This window comes from Brachyhypopomus gauderio, chromosome 21, assembly GCF_052324685.1.
Source record: "Brachyhypopomus gauderio isolate BG-103 chromosome 21, BGAUD_0.2, whole genome shotgun sequence".
NCBI lineage: Eukaryota > Metazoa > Chordata > Actinopteri > Gymnotiformes > Hypopomidae > Brachyhypopomus > Brachyhypopomus gauderio.
The window spans coordinates 1,202,342-1,226,277 of record NC_135231.1 but is presented as its reverse complement, the minus strand read 5'-3'; the positions used below and the strand labels follow the sequence as shown (position 1 = coordinate 1,226,277).

At 43.3% G+C, this 23,936-nt stretch overlaps 2 protein-coding genes across 3 annotated transcripts in view; one reads left to right on the top strand and one right to left on the bottom strand.

Annotated features, from left to right (window-relative positions):
* LOC143484827 (neuron navigator 1-like) overlaps positions 1-12,706 on the bottom strand; it is a 62,161-nt gene extending 49,455 nt beyond the window's left edge. The window contains exon 1 of the mRNA XM_076983779.1: positions 12,366-12,706. The gene's annotated coding sequence lies outside the window, so the exon portion shown is untranslated. The remainder of the gene's footprint in view (positions 1-12,365) is intronic.
* On the top strand, positions 9,548-23,511 carry myh7bb (myosin, heavy chain 7B, cardiac muscle, beta b). 2 transcript variants are annotated; one of them, XM_076983774.1, is made up of 43 exons: positions 9,548-9,575; positions 9,735-9,867; positions 10,068-10,171; positions 10,323-10,466; positions 10,728-10,884; positions 10,985-11,012; positions 11,245-11,341; positions 11,864-11,956; positions 12,045-12,108; positions 12,231-12,329; positions 12,441-12,544; positions 12,650-12,788; positions 12,902-13,020; positions 13,151-13,300; positions 13,570-13,740; positions 13,855-14,034; positions 14,124-14,256; positions 14,409-14,485; positions 14,802-14,889; positions 15,021-15,138; positions 15,344-15,467; positions 15,564-15,700; positions 16,983-17,238; positions 17,611-17,853; positions 18,025-18,201; positions 18,397-18,542; positions 18,641-18,731; positions 18,822-19,211; positions 19,313-19,439; positions 19,540-19,658; positions 19,792-19,988; positions 20,232-20,415; positions 20,509-20,674; positions 20,768-20,892; positions 21,002-21,117; positions 21,229-21,421; positions 21,582-21,785; positions 21,880-22,005; positions 22,152-22,322; positions 22,419-22,523; positions 22,606-22,701; positions 22,939-23,079; positions 23,211-23,511. In XM_076983774.1, the coding sequence occupies exons 2-43, from the start codon at positions 9,768-9,770 to the stop codon at positions 23,220-23,222; spliced, it is 5,811 nt and encodes a 1,936-aa protein (XP_076839889.1). In that variant the 5' UTR covers positions 9,548-9,575; positions 9,735-9,767; the 3' UTR covers positions 23,223-23,511. The 2 variants fall into 2 exon arrangements, with proteins under 2 accessions (XP_076839889.1, XP_076839890.1); XM_076983775.1 differs by lacking the exons at positions 9,548-9,575; positions 9,735-9,867; positions 10,068-10,171; positions 10,323-10,466; positions 11,245-11,341 and having other exon boundaries at positions 10,773-10,884.
* Positions 23,512-23,936: the final 425 nt, after the last annotated feature.

Here is a 23,936-nt window from a genome sequence, read left to right as displayed (position 1 = left end):
TTAAATCAACTCTGCCTGCACACTCTGCTCATGGATCCTCATTCACAGCCTGATCACCAGGCATTACACATTGTTTATATTTGAAACACTTATTAGTACACTATTCTGATCATATTGTGGTTGTTACTGTCATCTAATCCAGTGTACTCTCATTTCTCTAACAATTGTCTTTCTTATAATATTGTAATCATGTCTCTCCACTGTATATATTGACATTGCTGATTTAGGGAACCAGATCCACATTTTTAGACAACCTGATTTAGGACAGTGTTCTTAGGAAGTGGAAATTAAAGAATTCAATATTGTGTTTTCAGATTAGCAGTGCAACTGATGACGAGCTCGGTGAACATACTGATGAAATTCTAAACTGTGGATACACTGGAAGGGTGTCTGTAGAAAAGAAAGATGACATAATCAGGTATTTATTAGGTGTTTCTTTGTTGATTGCTGAAATGGTTACAGAATGGAACATTTTAACACAAACACATGGACTACCAATGTGCTGTTAATTTCAAAACCACTATATTTGCAGTGGTATCTTGTTAGGTGGTTCTTAATTTTATTGTGTTTGTAATAAGTGTCCATGTCCTTCACATTTGTGTTTCCCTGCTCCAACACTCAGTCACTCAGTTAATTCACATACATTTTTTTAAACAATGAACCCTAGATGTCTTTTTTTTGCTGTTTTTAAAAAGTACGTGTATTTCCACTGTTTTTGTGGGGCCGTTATACTCCACTCAACCATGAGAGTCATTCTGGTGCTTGATCAGAAAGGACTGCTGCTTTATATTCTTCTTAAGATAATGAACCTCTACCCAGAACTTTGTCTACCACTGTTTGTTCCAGATGATGACAAGGTAACTTAATCCTTTACTAAGGCATTTCTATTGAATTTGCATTAAAAGAACGGTTTCCAGCTCTAGGCATGCTGATCAGCTAAAATGTTCAGGTTAGAACTAAAGCCGCAGCACTATACTGTAGCGTCGCAAGGGTGTTATTGTTGTTGTTCTGTGATTGGGCGGGTATAGTAAGGGGGCGGAGTATCCGCGACTCCCATGATGTTCTGTGAGTTACATGTTCGGACCCTCTGTCCCTGATGTGTCAGTAGGAGTGTGGACGCGAGTGCGTATACGTGTACTGTAGTGTGTGCTTGGTGCTACTGAAAGAGCAAAGCTTGGTGCGTCCTCAGTGCAGCCTAAAAGAGCAAAAAGACTGCACTGTTGATTTTCCCAAATAAACTACACGAAAATGAGCTACCCGCATCCGACCTCCTTCTTGGCTTCGTCACAATACTAACACACTAAAAGCCCAGTAACCTAAATCAAGACCAGGTTTCTTTGTGAATTTCATACGCTATTCATGCAGTTTGAGAGGTGTGTTTTTTTGCATTTGCATGTTTTTACAGGAATAATGTGGTCTGTTTTAGTGACTTCTAGTGTTTTGCTCTAGTTCAAAACTAAGGGAAAATCAAAATAATTGATTTCAATATTAGGCAGATGCAGCTTTTATTCTGGAGAAGTGCCACCCTGACTTCAGTGAGAAGGGATCCCTGAAATACAGCAAGGAAATTAACATTATGACCTGTTTCTGGGACTTCTTACAAGAAATTGTTTTAGCTTTTGTTAAAAAAAAACAAAACAAATCTCTATATCCACCCTAACGTGTTTTCAATCCTTTATGTAAGAACAAGATGAACATGAAGAAATGTCCGTTGGCAAAATCATGCAGTGGATGACAGGCCAGGGACACAAACCTCTTTTGCTAACACTTTCTTATATTTCTGATAAAAATTAAACTTCATCAGAATAACGATAAAATACGTATAACGGTCTATCCTGACGCCGTCCTCCTCGGTCTTGAGCCCCGTAACCATGTATTCCTCCGCCGCGCCCACTAAACACCAAGTTTCGTTTAAGACGCAGAACCACTTAGGTCCAAACAAGGCTTTATACAGTAAATGGGAGATGTGTAGTAACCAGTGATGTCAGTAACGCTACTCTAATCTTACCACTTTTTTCGGTAACGAGTAATATAACGCGCTACTATTTCCAGTCCAGTAATCAGATTAAAGTTACTTATCCAAATAACTGTGCGTTACTATTTTTATTTTCCCTAGTAAAAATATATATTTTTGCTTTCTTCTTGGCTCAGTTCTACTTTTGCGTCTGACCGTAGCGCTCGACTCCGCCCGCTGCACACGACCCTGTGAGAGCGCGAGCGCGTTTTACAAGTCATTTTTTGCAGTGTCCTCCCGTAACAATATGTGGTAGTATAAAGAAATACCCCTCAAAAACAGGGGAAGGGACATTTACCTGATTTTAATTTTAATGTTGCTTTGAAAAGTGCTGGAATTTTGACTAACGTAGCATACTTTAAAATGCTTGAAATTGTAATGGTATTTCGTTTCACAACAAATAGCTGTCTGACTGAACAGTTCGCTTGTATTACGTTAACAAATAAATTTACAAATAATACCGCGCAGCTACACAAACGTAATGTCAGGAGATACTGTAGCGACTACTACTGCTCAGGCCGAATTCCTTAACGGACCGGCACTTGGCCACTCAAGGAGTCTTAGCCCTTTAAGGTTCCTGCATGAACCCCTGATTACCTCCAGGAACTTATCTCCTATTATGAACCCCCACGTCCACTAAGATGATGGGGTGCTGGCCTCTTATTAGTTGCAATAATGAATAAGGTAACAGCTTTTCTTATAAGGCCCCCCAACTATGGAATAACCTTCCAGAATGTGTCCGGGACTCTGACACAGTCTCAATCTTTAAGTATAGGTTGAAAACTTACTTATTAAGTTTAGCGTTTGGTAACTAATATGCCCCCTTAGATAAAGGTACAGATCCAGAGGTTCATGGGCAAAAGGTTTTATGGTAAACTGGGGCGCTGCTGCTGTCGTCCTGTCACTGCACATGATCACTCAAGTTTGTTGACAGTGTCTCCTAGGTCTTTGTTACTTTCTGGTTCTGCCTTTTTAGCTAGGCTGTAATAATTTAATGCCCGAGTTGCTGCCACACTCCAGAAATGTTTACATTTAATCTGTCCCGCATATGATTCCATACAAAGCTAATTCTCCCTCTTTTCTTTTTCCAAATGGCTGCCCACCTACCCAAGAAATACTGAGACGAGGAGAGACAAGCCTTTCCCAAGATCCACCCTGGGCCAGCCACCTTCTGCCTAGCCAGTTATGATGAAGGATGAACCCACTGCCCTGTTTAACCAGTTGTGGATGAAGGATGAACCCACTACCCTGGACCCTCTCACCACCCTGAGTTCTCCCCAGCTATGGCTGTATCTCCGTGGCCCTGGACTACTATTTACCAACCATCAAGAAGTTCAGGACTGAATAAGAATTACATAGAGAACTCATGTATATAAACACACAAAGATGAGATTTATCTATCCTTTCCATCTTTTCTTTGTTTTTCTATCTCTCTAACTGTTGTTATGGTGACCGGCATCGGCCAGAGAAGGATGCGTCCCCCCCCCCCCCCCCCCCCCCCCCGAGTCTTGGTTCCTCTCAAGGTTTCTTCCTCATGCTCTTAGGGAGTTTTTCCTTGCCACTGTAGCCCTTGGCTTGCTCACTGGGGGGCTTGGATTCAGACACTTTTAAAGCTGCTTTGTGACAACCGTTGTGAAAAGCACTATATAAATAAATTTTTATAGATTTTCAAAGAGGGGGAGTTCAAACAAATGGAGCAGGTTAGGCAGCAAGATTGGGAGAGGGAGATGGAAACACTGATGGAATGTCAGAGACAGGTGGAGAAGATGAGGTTGGAAATAGAAGAAGGAAGGAACAGGATGAGGGATGAGGTTCAAGAACTATCACCTGCAGCTGAAGCGACAGAAGAAAGAAAAGGGAAAAAAACAAAATTCACATTGATTGCTGAGCCATATCTGACCAGAAGATGGTGACAAAGTGCCAGACTGATGCATCAAAAATTCTTGCATTACACCTGTATATTATTGTCATATTCACTTTTTGCTGAAAAAATATTTCTTTCCACACATTTTGTGCAAACAGTAAATAGCAGTGCCTCAGTTACATGCACTGGAAAAATATTAACCAAATCTGTATTTGACTGTTGATACATACTTATTGATGTACCACAGCTGTATAATGTAACATCAATAGGCAATAGGGTTTTAATAGTTTATGTGTATGCACCACTACAGCATGTGCAGCGTGTGTGTTCCCCTTCTAAGGGGTGTTAAGAGTCAGGGGAGAGAGGGAGGGAGGGGGAGAGAGAGAGAGAGAGAGAGAGGAAACAGATGGGAGTTCAAGTGTCTGGCCTTATGGCCCCAAGCACTTGTCACGATTCTCGAGCCGCCTTGCACCGAGATGGCCATGCTAAGCTGTGGGCTTTCCACCCTCTGGCGGGGAGAGGAAGGAGCACGTTTCATAGCCACACCCTCGTCCCCGAGAAAAATAATTTGTCTTCACTGCTCTTGTGCCAGCTGGACATAGCAGCATGCACGTGCCTGGCACTGGGGGGTCAGGAAGACGTTAACCTCCGTAGCATATCTAATATGAATGGCTTTACTGTGAGCTCACCTCTCTCCCAGATCATGTATGTGTCGGACCTGAATTCATTACACTGACACAGTGTAAACAACTCATGGTTCCGTTCCTAAGGGCCTCCGAGGGCACATTATTTAACTTTTGCCAATAAATCAACTGAAAGGAGACATGTAAAACAAAATAACACGTGAACTGCCATCATTGTACCATTTCCTCATTGTTAAGGAAAATATAGTTTATGATTCTTCTAGTTATGTGAAATTTCCCGCCTCATTTTAATAAACATTTTCTGCTCTCACTGCTTCTTCCTGTTGCCTGTGTGATTTCATGTGTTATTTCTGCTCACACATCAAACATAAGACACAGTGACATTCGGCCAGAGGTTACGAACTTCACCTCTTTCATGTCTTCAAAGGTCGGTCACACACCACAAATTTAGACTTCTGCTATGCACTAAACTGGTAACTTTAGCTTACATCCATGAGTTGTACATTACTTCCATTAATAATGCTTTCAGAAATTAGGAATTTGATCTATGGACATTTTACATAGGCCCTAAATAAGGCCCAATATGAGCTAAATAATCGTTAACTCTTGTGCTGTAGTCCCATCCATCTCTTGTGACAAATATGACAAAGAAAGGTGTGTGCCAAAACAGTCTGCCAGATTAGGTCACATGACACCCGTCATAGTACAGAATCTCGGCATGGAGTCAGTACTATTGTTGATTCGTACATGCTCCAGATCCATAATCTACTGCACTGCTGAATCTCACCCACATGCAGCAAAGAATGACTGACCATGAATTACCAAAAAAAGCAGTGATTCAAAGTACAGACATCTTTATTTTTAATGAGCATGTAGAATTGATGTAATTTTGATATGAAGCAACTTATCAATAAATAATCAGTAAAATGTAAACAATTATAAAGGACACCTGCCGCAACTAAGTCTTTGCAATTTTCACCTTCACATTATAATTATTATATACTGTACACAAAATGTAATGAGACTAAACATAAACTACAACACTAAACATTTGTTTTACTCAGCTATCAGTGAGAAAATGAAATGGGGACTGATGATCACCGAAAAGGTGCAATTTCATTTCTCACAGCTGCTTAAGAAAAAAATATGTGCCATATAGCCAAAGTTTGTCAGTTAGTCAAGACATTTTTGTAATCCAAATGTTGCTTCTTAATCATACAACAAGACTCATTTGCTAGCTAGCTAACAAGCTGTGCATCCCAGAATTTGCTAAATGCAGTCTACATTATGCTAATTCGATAGTTATATGGTATAGAAATTACAATTACGGATTACAATTGATGTAAATTATAAATTTGTATGAATTTAATCCACCCCCCACCCCCAAACAAAGACTGCATAACTGATATATATTTTTTGGTTGGTGTCTGCAGTTGTTCCATGAGACAGGTGCTGGGCCCGTCTGCGGAGGCTTTCAGACGGAGCCGCTCTGAGGCCCGCTCTCTCTGCCAGCATTCCCTGGCCCTTTGAAGCGGTGCCTCTTCTCAGAGTGGCTGACGGCGAGCAGACATTTTACATTTTATGCTGCCATATCTGCGGTGCACTCTCCACCACCACGCATCACACTGACCAACATCACCCCTTCTCATTTCTCATCCTCACTGCCAAGATCAAGGTCCTGCAGCGTCACTGTGTGTGTGTGTGTTTGTGTGAGTGTGTGTACATTTGTACAATGGTATGTGCACATTTGTGTATTTGAAAGAAGAGCACCGTGTTGCTGCGTCAGAATTTTAAGTGCATGTTGTGACTATGGATTTGTTTACATTACACACAGTTGGTAGCAGATGGTGTTAGCAAATGTGACTGTGACAGCAAGTAGAAGAGTGAAACACTTCTACTTTAGTTTCTCAGCAACATTTATTAAGGCTGGAGGCTTCTAACAAAGGTTAGATTTTATGGTCACAATAATTTTCAATCCATTGTCCAACCCAAATCCATTGGGTGATGTTGACACCAATAGTGAACAGCAGTAAGAAGTTCAGGCCAAGTGACTTGTGTTTACTCTGTTCACTTCTCTGTAGGAAACCTTAGCAGGTATAAATTTTAAGTAAATTCCAGCAGTGTCTTGATATATTCTTCCATTTACTGCACTCAGATCATTTTTAGTTTTTATTCCTTAATCAAAGGCTAGTTCCTGTTGTGACACAGACTGTACAAAGACTGTAAGAAGGCGCTCATGGGTAAATGTAAGATCTGGCTGTTAAGCATTACAGTAAAAACACTGTAATGGAAGTGCCAGAGCTTTAGTGTGAAACAAGAGGTCATGGGTTTGATCCTAGCTTATTCCTACTACCATGATACCCTCAAACATTCCTGCAGGTGCTTAACATAGGTTACTTTGAGTCAAAGATTCATCTAAATACCTAACCTGAGGAATTGGCCTTCTTGTGTTGACTGAAGACCTTGTTACCCCTCTGTCTCTTTTCTCTGGGCTTACCATGTGGCAGCAGGGGGCTTGTACTGGCATGGCTGTGCTATTCTGGAACCTGCCTTCTTTCTAAGTTTACAAGGTTTTAGTATGAGCTGGTGGCTATTGTCCTGGTCTAGGCGTCGGGGGGGGGGGGGGGGGAGGTTTAGACATGTCGCTGTCAAAGCATGGATGAAAATAGCCAAACAGCTGTAGGTGCTCATATCTGGGTTATGTGTTTGAGTGTGTGTGTGCAGTGGGAAAAGACGGTGTAGAAGAGGAGATCGGCCCTATCGCGATGCAGACGGGCCCGCGGCTGGAACCGAGAGGTGGGGGCGACTGTGCTGGCATGCTCCTTTGCTGAGACACTCGCTAAAATACTGATTAGCTCACATTATTGCTAAACCTGGGGTGGGCTGCTTTGTAAGCTGGAGATTAGAGGGTCCTAGTGGTGGCCAAAGTTAAACAGGCTCGTCCAGCCCCGCTCTCTCTTTCACACGCCCAGAACGATGACTGGCTGAGGCACATGAGGTGCTGCCAGGGATTTAAAGAGAGATCAGTAAGGGAAATTAAACAAAAAAAAACTTTTATACAAACAAACAAATCAGGGGTGGGAATCAAAACACTGTGGTCTGGGGGTTGCCCCCTAGGGTTCAGAGGTTACTGGCAGCTACAGTCGAAATAAATCATACAGGATCGAGAGAAAAGATGCAGATTTATTTTCTTATTAGTGTGTCAGAAATTATACTTTGGCATGCAAGTCCATCTTTTTTTATGGAGTTTTTCAGTGTATGATAGAACATACTGTAATCCAGTGTTTTAGTGTGGGGGTAGATCTTCAGACACATTAGCTCTGTTAGCTCTGTGAAGGTGCGTGCACAGAGCTCCAAAATCAGATTCCTGAAAGTCCTGCAGAAGATTTTTCCAGCCTTTCATCCACTGGTACCAAAGGATTGGCTACAGGCTAATTGTGCTTTCTGGCGCAGACAAGAATCTCCATTCTTGCTGCAAAGCACAAAGTAGACACGCAGATGTTTCACACTGTTTTATATTCAGTATGCGAGGGTGCATGCTGCAAACTCAAGGTCTTACTTCAATCAAATTTAGCACCCACTGAAGCTTTTCCTAAAGTTATTATTGCTGTTATTTTCACATTAGTAATCAAGATGGAATAAGTTATTGACAGCAACTTCAAGACCAGAATGCATTGCAGTGAATGTACTGAACGACTGTAGAATGTATGTGATCCAGCACAGAAGTGGCGTCTGCCTCTTTAACCACAGAGCCAGACAGCATGTCTACCTCTAAACATGTCTATCTCCTCATGGAATGGCTGCCATTGGGAATGGAAATTGTATTCTCTTCTATTTTTGGCCTTCATAGTGGGCTCTGCTAGGGGGCTCTTGTCTCATTTCTGGCCCTCAAGGTTGAGAGCCTTTGTTCAACCCTGCCCCTGCCCACAAGGAGGCTTGGGTTTTACAGATCTCCAGTCTTAACACTGCTCATCATATATCACCATAGTGGATAATTACCTTGGAATTACTATGACGGAAACTGAGCAGCAGCAAGTCACACTCACACTCACAGAGAAAAGCACTGAGATGGTGATGTGCAAAGATGCTTATGCTACATGCAATCAATCATTCAGAAAATAAATCAATCAACAAATCCAGTGCAATGCCATAGGTAACAAGAAAGGGCAGAGGCTCATAGTAGCCAGTAACCTATATTAATATCAGTACATCAGTTACATGTGATATTAGACTACAGTACACTATAACCATTACACAGTATAAAAATAATTTCTGCTCCTCACCTGGCCTATGGCATAATGTTGGCATATGGAACACATTGGTGGTGAGGGGCGGGGTTAACTACCCTCCTACTTCACCACCAATTATAACCACCTTTTATACTGAGCTCATTTTCAAATGCCTGTAATGTCACATTACAATCCTTTACTGGACATTCTGGGCCACGTGACTCCTGAAAAGCCCCTTGACAGTTTTGCTACATGCACCAAGCTGGATGGCGATGCGGAAGCTTATTACACAGTGATTAATTAAACATGTCTCCTTATGTCTGTGCTTTATGTAATCTCATAATAAATCTAAGACAAGAATTCAAGAGGGGATGTGGAAAATTGCAATATTGTCTTCATTTATATAACTAAACACGTTACATCTCCGTATGGACTTTTTCGTTTTCAAGTCCCAGCTGTGGTGTGATGATGAACTTCAGTTTAACCATAACTACAGCGATGTCAATGCATTTTACATAAATATATGCAGACATTTACATTCCAGATATATTGCCTAGTAGAATACGTTAACTAGTTTAACCTTGTGATTGCAATACATAAATCTTCGCCAACAAAGCATTTAAAAATAGCCCGCTTACAGTAGTGCTCAGATAAAAATGCCGTTTGCCTTTTGTGCGACCGCGCACGACCATAACCAATGAGCGCGTGAACATAGAGGGACACGCGGGGATTTGTGACATACCTCCCCGGGTGTGACCTTGAGCGAGACAATAAAAACAGATCACACCCTGCGCCTTGGGCCAACCCGTTGAGAGCTTTCAGAGGTTAGTACTCGTGTGCATGTACGTCACACCGCGCAATTATTTTGTGTCTTGTATGTAACTATTTGGAGGAATTTTGCTTTAGTTTTTTTAACCAACTTTGTTTATTTTTTATATTTGCGCTTTTCTGAAATGTGGGATCGTTTGAATGAACACTTGCAGGTACGAGAGCGCTAGTCCGGGGCCCCATCAACCATGGACCACTTCACGGAACTGAGGGAATTTGGAGAGGCGGCCACATTCCTCCGTAAAACCAACCTCGAACATCTTGCTGCACAGGCCCACGCTTTTGATGGTATATATGCGGCGTAAAGCCACCACAAATGAATTTCTTACTTATTTATATTATACAGTTATTATTTCCAGACAACGATTTATATAAAAAATAAGATCAATCGGTAACTTTAAATATTACTATTACGAGTACTAATATATGTTCTATTAATTAAGTGCCTAATTAAGAAGAGTCTCCACTTATTACACATCCTTGCGCAGGAAAGAAACGGGTCTGGATCCCAGATGAGAAAGATGCTTATATCGATGTGGAGATCAAAGAGTCAGATGGGGAAAAAGCCATTGTGGAAACCAAAGACGGGAGGGTTAGTAAATAACGTATTGGCAGCACAGACAGCCCAATAGTATTAATAAAAATCGAATTAATATAAAATTAAATAATAAGCAGAAACTCTTATAACAGCAAAACGTCAATAGAAGAGATCAAATCATGCTGCTGTCCTTTCCTCTGTTAAGATTTTAAGAGTGAAAGAGGATGACATCCAGCTGATGAACCCTCCGAAGTTTGACCTGATAGAGGACATGGCGATGTTGACTCACCTCAACGAAGCCTCTGTTCTCTTCAACCTCAGCCGCCGCTACAGTTTCTGGATGATTTATGTGAGTATAACTCACAGGGACTCACATCTGCTGGGCGAGACTGCACTACGAAACATCAGCTTCACTTCTAAACAGTTCTCGGAAAGTGAAGGCCACCCAAAGCCCTGTTCTGAGCTGTATAACGCACTCTAGAGCCACTGATTTTTGATTTCTCTCTTTTTCTCTCTCTCTTCCTCGGTCTGATTTCTGAGCCCAGGTCTCACACTCATCCTCTCACACTCATCCTCATCCTCACTCATTCTCTTTGTATTGTCACCGCAGACCTACTCGGGGCTGTTCTGTGTAACGGTGAATCCTTATAAGTGGCTCCCGGTCTACGCCGCCGAGGTGGTGGCGGCCTACAAGGGCAAGCGACGATCGGACACGCCGCCTCACATCTACTCCATAGCTGACAATGCTTACAACGACATGCTTAAAAGTGAGCCCACATCCACCTGCACTCTCTTTTAGAATATACGTTGATGAGTTTAACTATGTGCAAAAGTGCTTATTCAGGGTTCTTTATATTTTTTGTTCAGATCGCGAAAATCAGTCCATGCTTATCACGTAAGTAGCCCCCCCCCCTCTCTGATGCGCGCTCCACTTTTTGCTAGCTTAATTTGCATAACGTATTCAGGAATTCCAATTTACAAATGGATGATTATCTAATCATGACGGGGAATAAAACCGGTTGTTGGATTACTTTTTGATTTTTTTTCACCAGTATCCCATTTTATTCTCAGTTTTTAAACATGGTTTTGGTGTTTGTATATTTCTGATCCATTTTATCCACTCCTAGCGGAGAGTCCGGTGCTGGCAAAACTGTCAACACGAAACGAGTAATTCAGTATTTTGCCATTGTAGCTGCTATCGGCGAAGCAGGGGGCAAAAAAGGAGTAAGACCAGACAGCTTCCCTCTGTTTTTTATCCTCTATTCGTTCCCCTATTTTTACTCCCCAGTCCTTATTTTTCTTCCATTTTGTGTTCCTTTTTTGGATTTTTAATACGTCTTGAATGTTTGTACATTCCCTTTTGGTACAGCAAGCCAAAGACATTTTAACAGTTAGAACTTGAGCTAAGTGTTTTGTAGCCCAGAATTTCCTGAATGTTTTTGTCAACCCCTTTTTTACACCACTGTTTCCTCTTCCTTGTTCCTGTATGCAGAAGTGTCTTTAGTTTTTAATAACATTCTACATTTTTTCTTCTCTTTTTTTGAGACCAAGTCCTGTTTTTGTCCATTCCCTTTCACCACATGAATAATATCTCATGTCCATCGATTTGTATCAATTTTTGTGGTGTCTTCTGTCAGGATTCCTTTTTGGTTGGTTTTTGTTGTTTTTTCACCCACCGTTGTTTAATTACTGTGCTCTGAACTCATATTCACACACTTATCCCTGTCCACCTTGAAACACACACAGGGTACACTAGAGGACCAGGTGATAGAAGCCAACCCTGCCATGGAGGCGTTTGGCAATGCTAAGACTCTAAGGAATGACAACTCTTCTCGATTTGTAAGTCTACAACATATAAGGCATGTGGTGTCTAATACAGCCCTTTTATTGTAGAGTTTCATCTTCACTTCATTATCTCTCTGCACAGGGCAAGTTCATCAGAATACATTTTGGTCCCACAGGAAAACTGGCATCAGCCGACATTGACATTTGTAAGACAATCACACATAATGTATAGTGTGTTACACTTTTTTTGTCAGAATCACTGGAAATATTTTATAAATTTTTTCTAAATTCCCATCACCTCTTATGAATATATTTTTTTAATCTCTAGACCTTCTTGAAAAATCTAGAGTGATTTTTCAGCAACCTGGTGAGAGGAGCTACCACATCTATTACCAAATCCTATCTCACCGAAAACCAGAGCTTCAAGGTATTCAGCCCTCAGAAACATAGTGGAGTTACTAACCTTTAATGTAGAAATGTTGGGTTTTGGTGTTGCATGTCTGGGTTAAATCATATTCATTAATTCCCCAAAATCCAGACATGCTGCTGGTGTCATCCAATCCCTTTGATTACCACTTCTGCTGTCAGGGTGTGACTACTGTGGATAATCTGGACGATGGAAGAGAACTCCTGGCCACAGACGTGAGTAGATGATCCTTGCCCCAAATACAACTGAGCCGTTTTCCTATAGTTATCCATCGTTTGTCAGAGCCTCTCTTTAGCATCTCTTAAATACTTTTTATTTAGCACGCCATGGATATTCTTGGCTTCACTCCTGAGGAGAAATGTGGCTGTTATAAGATTGTGGGTGCCATTATGCACTTTGGCAACATGAAGTTCAAAGTGAAGCAGAGGGAGGAGCAAGCAGAAGCTGACGGCACAGAAAGTATGATGAGCATTTTTTTTTACAGATATGCTCGCGTATGCACATGTGACCCACACGTTCACACGAGAAACGCGTGCTCAACTGAGCCCTAAACTGTGAGGTGTCTTTCTCAGGTGCAGACAAAGCCTCCTTCCTGATGGGGATCAACTCGGCTGAACTGATAAAGGGCCTGCTTCACCCCAGGGTGAAGGTGGGAAACGAGTACATTGTGAGAGGTCAGACTGTAGAACAGGTGAGCATGAGCCTATTCGCTAAAAAGCAGCACGGAGATGTTGGTGTAGGTCTCAGTAATGAGGGTTTGGCCCTGGGTCTTGGTTTCTGAACACATCTGCATCAAACACCTGCTTTTCGTTGCTACATAGGTGACCTATGCTGTCGGGGCTCTGGCCAAAGCGACCTATGACCGCATGTTTAAGTGGCTTGTCAGCAGGATCAATAGGACGCTCTACACTTCCATCCCACGACAGTTCTTCATAGGAGTTCTGGACATAGCCGGCTTTGAGATCTTCGAGGTGAGTCCAGCAGGCTTTACTGTTTAGGAATGTTATTCACATCACTGAAAACCCCCTACCGCAATGTTATGCAGCTCCTGTAACTTGCCTGGTAGGACAGACCACATGGTGCTGGCAACCTCAGGGAGCCCACATTCTGTCATGGTGGTTGATATGCAGGTTGCTCTAATGCAAATATAAGCTGGTATATTTTTGTTCTTTAATGGAAGAACTTCATTATGTTCATATTAATAATTCTCATCCTGTCGTTTTTTCTTTGTCTTCATTAGTATAACAGTTTCGAGCAGCTGTGCATCAACTTCACCAATGAAAAACTGCAGCAGTTTTTCAACCACCACATGTTCATCCTGGAGCAGGAGGAATATAAAGCAGAGGGCATAGAGTGGACCTTCATTGACTTTGGCTTAGACCTACAGGCCTGCATCGACCTCATTGAGAAGGTGGGTTTACATCTGAGGCATGCAACAGGCAGAGTGAGTTTATGCTTGTGATTTAATTTGTTGTTTGTGATCTTATTTGTTGATTCACAATATTCCTGGTTGTGTTTGTGGCAGCCACTGGGTATCATGTCTATAATGGAGGAGGAGTGCATGTTCCCAAAAGCCACAGACAGCAGCTTCAAAGCTAAACTCTACGACAACCATCTGGGCAAGTCTCCCAACTTCCAGAAGCCAAAACCTGACAAGAAGCGCAAGTATGAAACCCACTTCGAGCTGATCCACTACGCTGGTGTGGTGAGTGCTGGACCCCCTTCAAAGGCTCCAAATATGACAAACATTGAACAACTAAGGTCTAAATATTCCTCAAAAATTTCTACTCACAGGTGCCATACAACATTAGTGGATGGCTGGACAAAAATAAAGACCCTCTCAACGAGACTGTTGTAGGCACTTTCCAAAAATCGTCTAACAAGTTAATGGCAAGCCTCTTTGAGCACTTTGTCAGCGTAGATACAGGTATGTACAGTATTTCCACTTCAAATACAAGTTTCCAGTTTTAATTCATACATTTTAGCATAAATTTGAGCATAGTTGAGCATAAATCAAATGTACTGAAATAAACTTTGTAAGTTCCTTTTGAATATATATATATATTGCTATTCTGACAGGAGGGGAGCCAAAACCTCCAGGCAGGGAGAAGAGGAAGAAAGCGTCTTCATTTCAGACAGTGTCACAGCTCCATAAGGTGAGAGTGAGCTCTCCGAGAGCAAATGGGTTCATTACTTTATGCAAAGATGTCCCATAGATTTGTGGACCCATAATTCCCCATACCTTCATTGGAGAGCGAGGCAGTTAAGACTTGCAGTGATGTTTAGGTCACGTCAAACATGAACATCACTTTAAGTCTGTGCTGACTCTACTCTCACCAGCGCCATGAGAGAAGGTAAGAGTGCATATCTTTTTGGTTGTCAGAATGACCTCTTCTCCAGGCAAGGATGGAAAGGGTTGCTTTGCCTAGTCACCCATCATTTAACAGTAAAATCCATTTCTCTTTGTCACAGGATAACCTCAACAAGCTGATGGCTAATCTGAGGAGCACTCAGCCTCACTTTGTCCGCTGCATCATCCCCAATGAGACCAAGACTCCAGGTGTGCAAAAGCACAGTAATGAGGTCTCAAAAGCAGATAAATGAGCAGTTCTCTGCAAAATACAGTCACATCTCCCTCTCTGTTTAGATGTTTCGCTAAGTGGCTCTTGGTGTTGAACTTGTAATTTGTAGGTGTGATGGAGCCCTTCCTGGTCCTGCACCAGCTGCGCTGTAATGGAGTCCTGGAGGGTATTCGCATCTGCAGGAAAGGATTCCCCAATCGCATCCTGTATGTAGAGTTTAAACAGCGGTGAGGATTCTTTCTGTGATGGCCATTCCATGACTTTTCATCAATCTGTGATGATTCATAAGGCTCTGGCTATGTTAGGCCTTAAAACATAACATTTTGGCAATGAAAAATAAACCCCATGAGCAGGGTACATTTTCTCATATATTGTGAGGTCTTTCACTAGCATAGTTAGTTAAACGAACAACTCCATATGTTTTATGTCCAGTTACCGTATCTTGAACCCTTCGGCGATCCCAGAAGACACGTACGTGGACAGCAGGAAGTCTACAGAGAAGCTGCTCAGCTCACTGGACATTGACCACAATCAGTACAAATTTGGCCACACCAAGGTGGGTAGAACTATACCTTACTCTATTCTGCCCTCTTCTCTCTCAGCCTGCAGCAAACTGTGTCTATCTGGACCCTGAGTGAGCCTTCATCCGCAGGTGTTCTTCAAGGCCGGTCTGCTGGGCCTGCTGGAGGACATGAGGGATGAGCAGCTGGCAAAGACCATCACGCTGCTCCAGGCTTTCTGCAGGGGCAAACTCATGAAGATGGAGCGGAAGAGACTGATGCGGGAGAAGTACGTCCCACACCACACGGGTTTGCTGTTATCCACAGGGACAGATTTTACAAATGTTTTTTTTTATTATTATTTATTTATTAAGAAGTTTGGCTTTTCAACTGCATTAAGTTACTCTTAAGTTAAAGTACGATCTTATATATAATCTGTCATACAAATAATGTACTCATACAGACTTGGGGTAGAGTTTTGCTGTTATTCATTAATTTAGGGGAACCTTTCAAGTTTGATATGGTGGTGTGCTCCCGAGCGAATCCCAACCACAGTGCTAAGCTGTTGAATGTGTGGGTGTGGGACTGTGAGTTTATAGATCTATGTGGGGAATGCATTGGGTAGGTCCAGGCTGTTGTTTGGCGTGTGGCGGTCGTGTGTCTGTATACACACATGCACGTGCACACAGAGGCGGCATTGAGTGTGTGGTCCCTGTGGGGGAAAAAAAAACCCCGTTAAACCCTTTCTACCCCAAATGGCATGGACAAAAGCAGGTGTGGATGTGGGTCATATGTCCCTCAAAGAGTCCCCCATGGCAGTTGTTCAGAGACCCACCTCCCTTTGCTATTATAAATAACCTAGATCTACTCACCCACCCTTTGTTAGAAATGGTTGCAGTCAAGAGCACACACATAACTGAGATGCCAGCCCAGGTGACGGAGGATTAAGTCCTCTTGTTTCACCACTGAGTTGCAGATAATCAACGACCTCTGTCCAACCTCCGACTGTTCCTGATTGTGCCGCCATGCCAACAATGCGGAACCGATTTCCCACCCAGGCATGTTCAGTGTCACCGTGGACTTACTGATATAGCACGCTAGACACAATGGCGTGTGGCGGGTCTGGCCCTATTTGGTGATGCCCTCACTGAGCTAATTTAGAACAGGAGTTTGAGCTACGACACCAACATGAAGTGTCACCCCCCCCCCCCCCCCCCCCCCCATATCTGCACCCAAAATGAAAGCAATAGTTTTCTTACGTTGTTTTCAACATCCTATTAACTTCACTGGATAACAAAATGCATAGCATTTCTTTTGGGTCTATCTTCATCACCCAACCACAGTAAAAATCAGTAGTGATCATTAATCAGTCATTTAGAACACAAGTTTCACATCATATTTGACATTTTATTTCTTTGCAGTTATTATCCATGTTCTGATATAAGTAGGTTTATGTCTATAGTGAAAGAAGTCTATTAAAGGTAATTAAATACATGGAAATGATTTTAAGCCTCTGTTGCTTGCAGTCATTGTTTACTAGTTTGATGTTTTGTTCTCTTGCTGCTTCACAGGGAGGCCATAATGGTGATTCAGTGGAACATCCGCTCATTTTACGCCGTGAAGAACTGGCCTTGGATGTGTCTCTTCTTCAAGATGAAGCCTCTTCTGAAGAGCGCTGCCACAGAGAAGGAGTTCGCCGCCCTGAAGGAGGAATTCCAGAAGCTGAAGGAGACGCTGGAGAGATCTGAGTCCAAGAGGAAGGCGCTGGAAGAAAAGCATGTGTGTCTGATGCAGGAGAACAACGACCTCTTCCTGCAACTTCAAGCTGTAAGTGACTGAACACACATCATTCATGGTGTTCTGTAGTGGTACAAACTAAAAGTTTAAATGTCCAATTAAAGTAAAAGTAAGAATATAAATCTAATATTCCAACCCTGAAATAATCCAAAACAAAGTGAAAAGTAATGGTGTAGAGTAATGGTAATAAGAGTAGAAATTTATAAATTATTATATTTATATTATAAATGATATATTTTATATATATTTTAATATCTTATAACATCTTTTTTAATCTAGTTAGTCTGCTAGTTTTCTGCAACTATTGGCAAGACTGCTATCTCCCTGAATAATATGCCCTAGTACATTTAATGTAAAAAATGCAAGGATAGCAATGACAGTTTGTTCACATTTGACCTATAGGAGCAAGACAATCTGACCGATGCTGAAGACAGATGCAACCTGCTCATCAAGACCAAGATCCAGATGGAGGCGAAACTCAAGGAGCTAATGGAGAGATTGGAAGATGAAGAGGAGATGAATGCTAGCCTGGTCACCAAGAAACGCAAACTAGAGGATGAGTGTGTGGAGATGAAGAAGGATCTGGATGACTTGGAGATGACCCTGGCCAAGGTGGAGAAGGAGAAACATGCCACAGAGAACAAGGTGAGAGAAGAATGGACAAAAAAAGTTGCAACAAAGACCAACAATTAAAAGTCAACAAACATATAACACAACTTGTGTGTCCTGTCTGTAATTTTTCTTCCCACCACGTTCAATGCACAACTTTCACTATTATCTGCTTGGAAAGTGCTCACGATGGTGTCTGGTCTCCAGGTGAAGAACCTTATGGAAGAAATGGCAGTTCTGGATGAGACAATCCTCAAGCTGACTAAAGAGAAGAAGGCTTTCCAGGACGCTCATCAGCAGGCTCTAGAGGACCTGCAGGCAGAGGAAGACAAGGTCAACATGATGGCAAAGGCTAAAAACAAGCTGGAGCAGCAGGTTGACGATGTAAGTATAGAGTAAATTCAATATACCAAAAGAGGAACAACCCTGACTGTAACACATTGCAGCAGTGCCAATGGCATAATATGCACAGTGTATGCAGTATACAGCTTCAGGCTTAGAGGAGCAAAGAGATACAGTTAGAAATGAATCACGCATCCAGAATGCATCAGTACTGATGGTATTACCGATCATTCACAGCTGGAGGGGTCTTTGGAGCATGAGAAGAAGACGCGCATGGACCTTGAACGAGTCAAACGCAAGCTTGAAGGAGACATAAAGCTTTCTAATGAGTCAGCCATGGACTTGGAGAATGACAAACAGCAGCTAGAGGAGAGACTGAGGAAGTGAGAAATCTGACACTTCTACCTTCGATACTTCTTATAATCTATTGTCTATTTTTACAGATGTTTATGGTCTGTGGGTTTTCATTTCCTCTTTATAGGAAAGACTTTGAAGTAAGTCAAATCACCTCCAAGATAGAAGATGAACAAGCCCTGGTACTTCAGCTGCAAAAGAAAATGAAGGAATTACAGGTGATCGAAGATCTTATCCGATTATTTTTTTCTGAGCAGCGCAGAGCAAAATAAACGAACAGTGTGTCTGACGAGATGACGCGCTTCTAGACTCGTATAGAGGAGCTGGAGGAGGAGCTGGAGGCGGAGCGGGCCGCCCGAGTGAAAGCCGAGAAGCAGCGTGCAGATGTGTGTCGGGAGCTGGAGGAGCTCAGCGAGAGGTTGGAGGACGCCGGGGGAACCACCGCAGCCCAGATTGAGATGAGCAAGAAGCGGGAGGCGGAGTTCCTGAAGATACGGCGGGACCTGGAGGAGGCCTCCCTGCACCACGAGGCCACGGCAGCCGTGCTGAAGAAGAAGCATGCAGACAGCATGGCCGAGCTGGGTGAGCAGTTGGACAGCCTGCAGAGGGTCAAACACAAACTGGAGAAGGAGAAGGCAGAGGCCAGAATGGAGGCGGAGGATCTGACCTCAAACCTGGAACATCTCTCGAGGGCCAAAGTGAGACAATACACCTCTCCTTTCAAGCAGTATAGAGCAGTACACAGCTGTTAGTTAGTGACTCTTATGGTCAGCCTCATTTAAATGATCTCTGACCACAGGTTGCAACAGAGAAGATGTGCAGAATGTATGAAGATCAGCTGAACGAGTCAAAAACCAAAGCAGAGGAGCTTCAGAGGCAGCTAATGGATGTTGCTTCTCAAAAAGCCCGGAGCCAGACAGAGTGCAGTAAGTAGTTTTATGTTACGATTCCTTCTTTGCTGTGGCTCTGACACCCCCCCCCCAAATTTCACCAGCGTCTTCGACTGCCTCTCTGTCCGCCGTCCAGCTGAGATCAGTCGGAGACTGGAGGAGCGGGAGGTTCTGGTCATGCAGCTTCAGCGGTCTAAGCTGTCCCTCAGCCAGAGTGGGGAAGACCTGAAGAAGCAGCTGGAGGAGGAGTGCAGGGTGAGCGCGTCGCACACGGGTCTACGTCCGATGCTCGTCTACGTCCGATGCGGGTCTACATCCGATGCAGGGTTCGTGTTCCCTAGTTCCAAAGCATAATCCATCAACGCGCGTTTTGTGTTCATGACATCAGGCGAAGAATGCACTGGCTCACGCACTGCAGTCATCCAGACATGACTGTGACCTGCTGAGGGAGCAGTTTGAAGAGGAGCAAGAGGCCAGATCTGAAGTGCAGAGGGAGCTGTCCAAAGCCAACGCTCAGATTGCTCAGTGGAGGACCAAGTACGAGACTGACGCTATTCAGAGAACAGAGGAGCTGGAGGAGAACAAGTGAGGGTCCCATGTTGTCTACTCTCACCATTGTGTGCTGATAAATTCTTATGATATCGTGGAACTGTCCCTATAGTGAGTCATTCTGATTAGGCCTACTAATTCCAAGTTTTTTTTTTTTGGAAAACATAGAATCAGCATCTCTTTTCTTTATTTGATCATTTTTGAGGCAGTGCGACTGAGCATTCCAAACATTTTCCAAGGCTACATTGCATGATCTGCTTGTCCTTGTTCTCAACACAGAAAGAAGCTGGTCGCACAGCTTCAAGATTCAGAGGAAGCCACAGAGGTATCTAATGCCAAGTGTGCCTCCCTGGAGAAAACCAAGCATCGCCTGCAAACTGAGATTGAGGACTTGATGATAGACCTAGAACGCTCAAACGCTGCCGCGGTCGCATTGGACAAAAAACAGCGCAGTTTTGACAAGGTTCCACCCTTTCTGTATTCAGCATTAAAACTCTTCAGATCATTGTTCCTTAATGAGAAGGGAAAACCCTCTTCTGACATTTAACTTTTACAGGTGTTGTCAGAGTGGAAGCAAAAGTTGGAGGAGACGCAGGCGGAGCTGGAGAGCTCTCAGAGAGAGTCCCGCAGTCTGAGCACTGAGCTCTTCAAGCTGAAGAACTCCTACGAGGAGGCAATTGACCATCTAGACACCGTCAGCCGGGAGAACAGAAACCTGCAGGGTACAACAAAATTAGTTTGATTTTAATTCGTGTAGTTACTGCATGGCCTTTAAGAAGTGACCCTCAAATCAAGGAATAAACTATTTTTTTAAGGGGAAATCACTGACCTGACTGAGCAGGTTAGTCAAGAAGGCAAGACCATTCATGAGCTAGAGTTAATGAAAAAGAGCCTGGACCAAGAGAAGACTAATATCCAGGCAGTTCTGGAGGAAGTAGAGGTACGCGCCATGCCGTACTAACACCACTGTTCAGCATGATATTCATCCACTCATGATGGTGCAACTCATGTATGCTGTGGTGACCTTTGCCCTTCGGAACTGGTGACAGGGCACACTGGAGCATGAGGAGACTAAAACCCTGCGTGTGCAGATGGAGCTTGGTCAGTTTAAAGCCGAGGTGGACCGGACACTAGCAGAGCGTGATGAGGAGATTGAAAATCTCCGGTAAAAGCAGGCTCCAAATTGCTTACATAATCAATGAGAAATATTCTTACATAGCTAGGAATACTTGTGGTATGCTTACAAGTCTGGGCTTTTGCTTTTGAAACCATACAGACGGAACCACCAGCAAATTCTTGAATCCATGCAGACATCTTTAGATACAGAGATCAGAGCCAGAAACGAGGCTGTCAGGGTGAAAAAGAAAATGGAGGGGGACCTAAATGAGATGGAGATTCAGCTGAATTATGCCAACAAACAAGCTGCTGAATCCCAGAAACTGGTTCGCCACCTACAGGTTCAGATAAAGGTGTGAAGAACTATTTGCACAACAGAGTGACTTGGAAATATAATTTTTTTTTCCAGATTGTTATGTATTAATGAAAAGATCTACACATCATTCAAAGTTACAGAGCATGTTTAGCATACTCAGGACAGTGGTGTGATTCTCGCTCTGTGTGGGCCTTTAGGACGCACATCTGGAGCTCTGCGAGTCTCTGCACCAGTGTGAGGACCTGAAGGAGCAGGTGGCCGTGACGGAGCGCAGGAACACCTTGCTGGCCACAGAAATGGAGGAGCTCCGCTTGGCCGTGGAACAAACGGAGCGAATGCGCAAAGTGGCCGAGCACGAGCTTCTGGAGTCCACCGAGAGGGCGAACCTGCTGCACGCACAGGTAAAAGCCCACCTGGCATGCACACACGCCTCGTGTCAAACACACTCAAGCAAAAGAGCAGACGGCAATTTGTATATTTGGTGGCATTTTATAGAACATGGGAGCACTGAACCAGAAGAAGAAGTTGGAAAGTGATCTCTCCATGCTGACCGGCGAGGTGGATGAGGCCATGCAGGAGTGTCGCAATGCTGAGGAGAAGGCCAAGAAGGCCATCACTGATGTGAGCTCCAACAGGAACATGTTCATCATCTCACCAATACACTCCAAGCCCTAGGAACTACATGCACTGTTCACACTGATCCGGAAATAAATTCTGCGTCGCAGTATACGCTGTTCATATGTAGATCGTCCTAACCCCCACCGCAGGCAGCCATGATGGCAGAGGAACTGAAGAAAGAGCAGGACACTAGCTCCCATCTGGAGAGGATGAAGAAGAACATGGAGCAGACCATCAAAGACCTGCAGATGCGTTTGGATGAGGCAGAGCAGATCGCCCTGAAGGGAGGCAAGAAACAGATCCAAAAATTGGAAACACGGGTGAGCTTCACAACATTTTAGAAACCTCATTAAATAAAAACCGCGAACTACACACACACAAACACTCCAATGTGTGTCCAACATACCAATTCCCAGGTCAGGGAGCTGGAAGGTGAACTGGACTGTGAGCAGAAGAAGAGTGGGGAATTCCAGAAAGGAATACGGAAATACGAGAAGAGGATCAAAGAGCTCATGTATCAGGTACCACATGCATCTACCCAGAGCACAGAGAACATGCTCCTTTGCTGCTCCCGGCCTCGCTCAGTCTTTCTGGTCTATGCAGACGGAGGAGGACAGGAAAACTCTGCTGAGGATGCAGGACCTCATCGATAAGCTTCAGGCCAAAGTGAAGAGCTACAAGAGGCAAGCAGAAGATGCCGTACGTATCTCCATCACCAAGCACTTTGTCAGACGTAGCATGACCAAATATTACATCTTTCAAGGCAGCATATTAAGAGAGCATCTGACATGGAAGACTTGAAGAAGACAGCTGTGTAATACCCCAAGCATAACAGAAAGGGGTTTACAGGCATCACACACACAACTCATTACCACTACATCTTAGTGCTTCTGCTAGGAATGGTGTCACTAGGCTGCATGTCCGTGTGTCGGGCAGGAGGAAGAGGTCAACTCCAACATGACCCGCTTCAGGAAGCTCCAGCATGAGCTGGACGACGCAGAGGAGAGGGCGGACATGGCCGAGACCCAGGTCAACAAGCTGAGAGTGCGCACCCGGGAGACGACCCATGTTGTCAAGGTAATGCCAGCACAAAGGAAACAGAACACTGCATGCTGGAACACATGGCAGAAAGAAGAGACTTGAACAAAAATAAAAGCAGATAACGTACAAGCTTTCGTTACATCACAACTCTCTCCTTGCGTTTCCAGATCACAGAGTGAGGAAGAAGCCACAAAGTATTCTTAAGCCAGATGACTTCACAGAGTGATGTAGTGTGTGTCAAGTCTACTTCTGATTTTTGGTTTATACGATGCAATGTTGGGGGTGGGAGCCACTTAATGTAATGCTTACTGGTGATCACTGCAGACATTTCATTTGTGGTAGAATTTAGGACATGAATATATTATCATTGGTTTTTAAAAGGTCTGGGGCCCCCAAGCCAGAGACCCATTTACCTGATCAGACCTTGTTCAACAGCAATAATTTTGAAATAAAAACATTATGAATGTGTGTTATTTTTTTAATACTACCAAGATATTAATCAAATATTTAGATTTAAATAGTGAGTTTTATATTAGAGGCTGATGTTGCTCCAGGGTTTTTGAGGACCGCTTCCAGAAACTACCATCGGGGTTCATGTTAACGGACCTGGAGCCTAGTTCTTAAGCCACACCATATTTGACCATTTTCTTTCAGATATAAACAAAATTCCAGAATTACAAATAAAATCATCTAATCCACAGCTCCTGCAATTCCATCTCCACATAGAGTCTGATGACCATGACACTAGTCACAGCTCATTTCACTAGTACATTCACACCTGAACCTTTTAACACTAATGATGTCGTCGTCACCCCCCCCCCCCCCCCCCCCCCATGGTGATTGGATCATACTCATGTATGTACAAGATTATTTCCTACACTTGTTTGATCTGT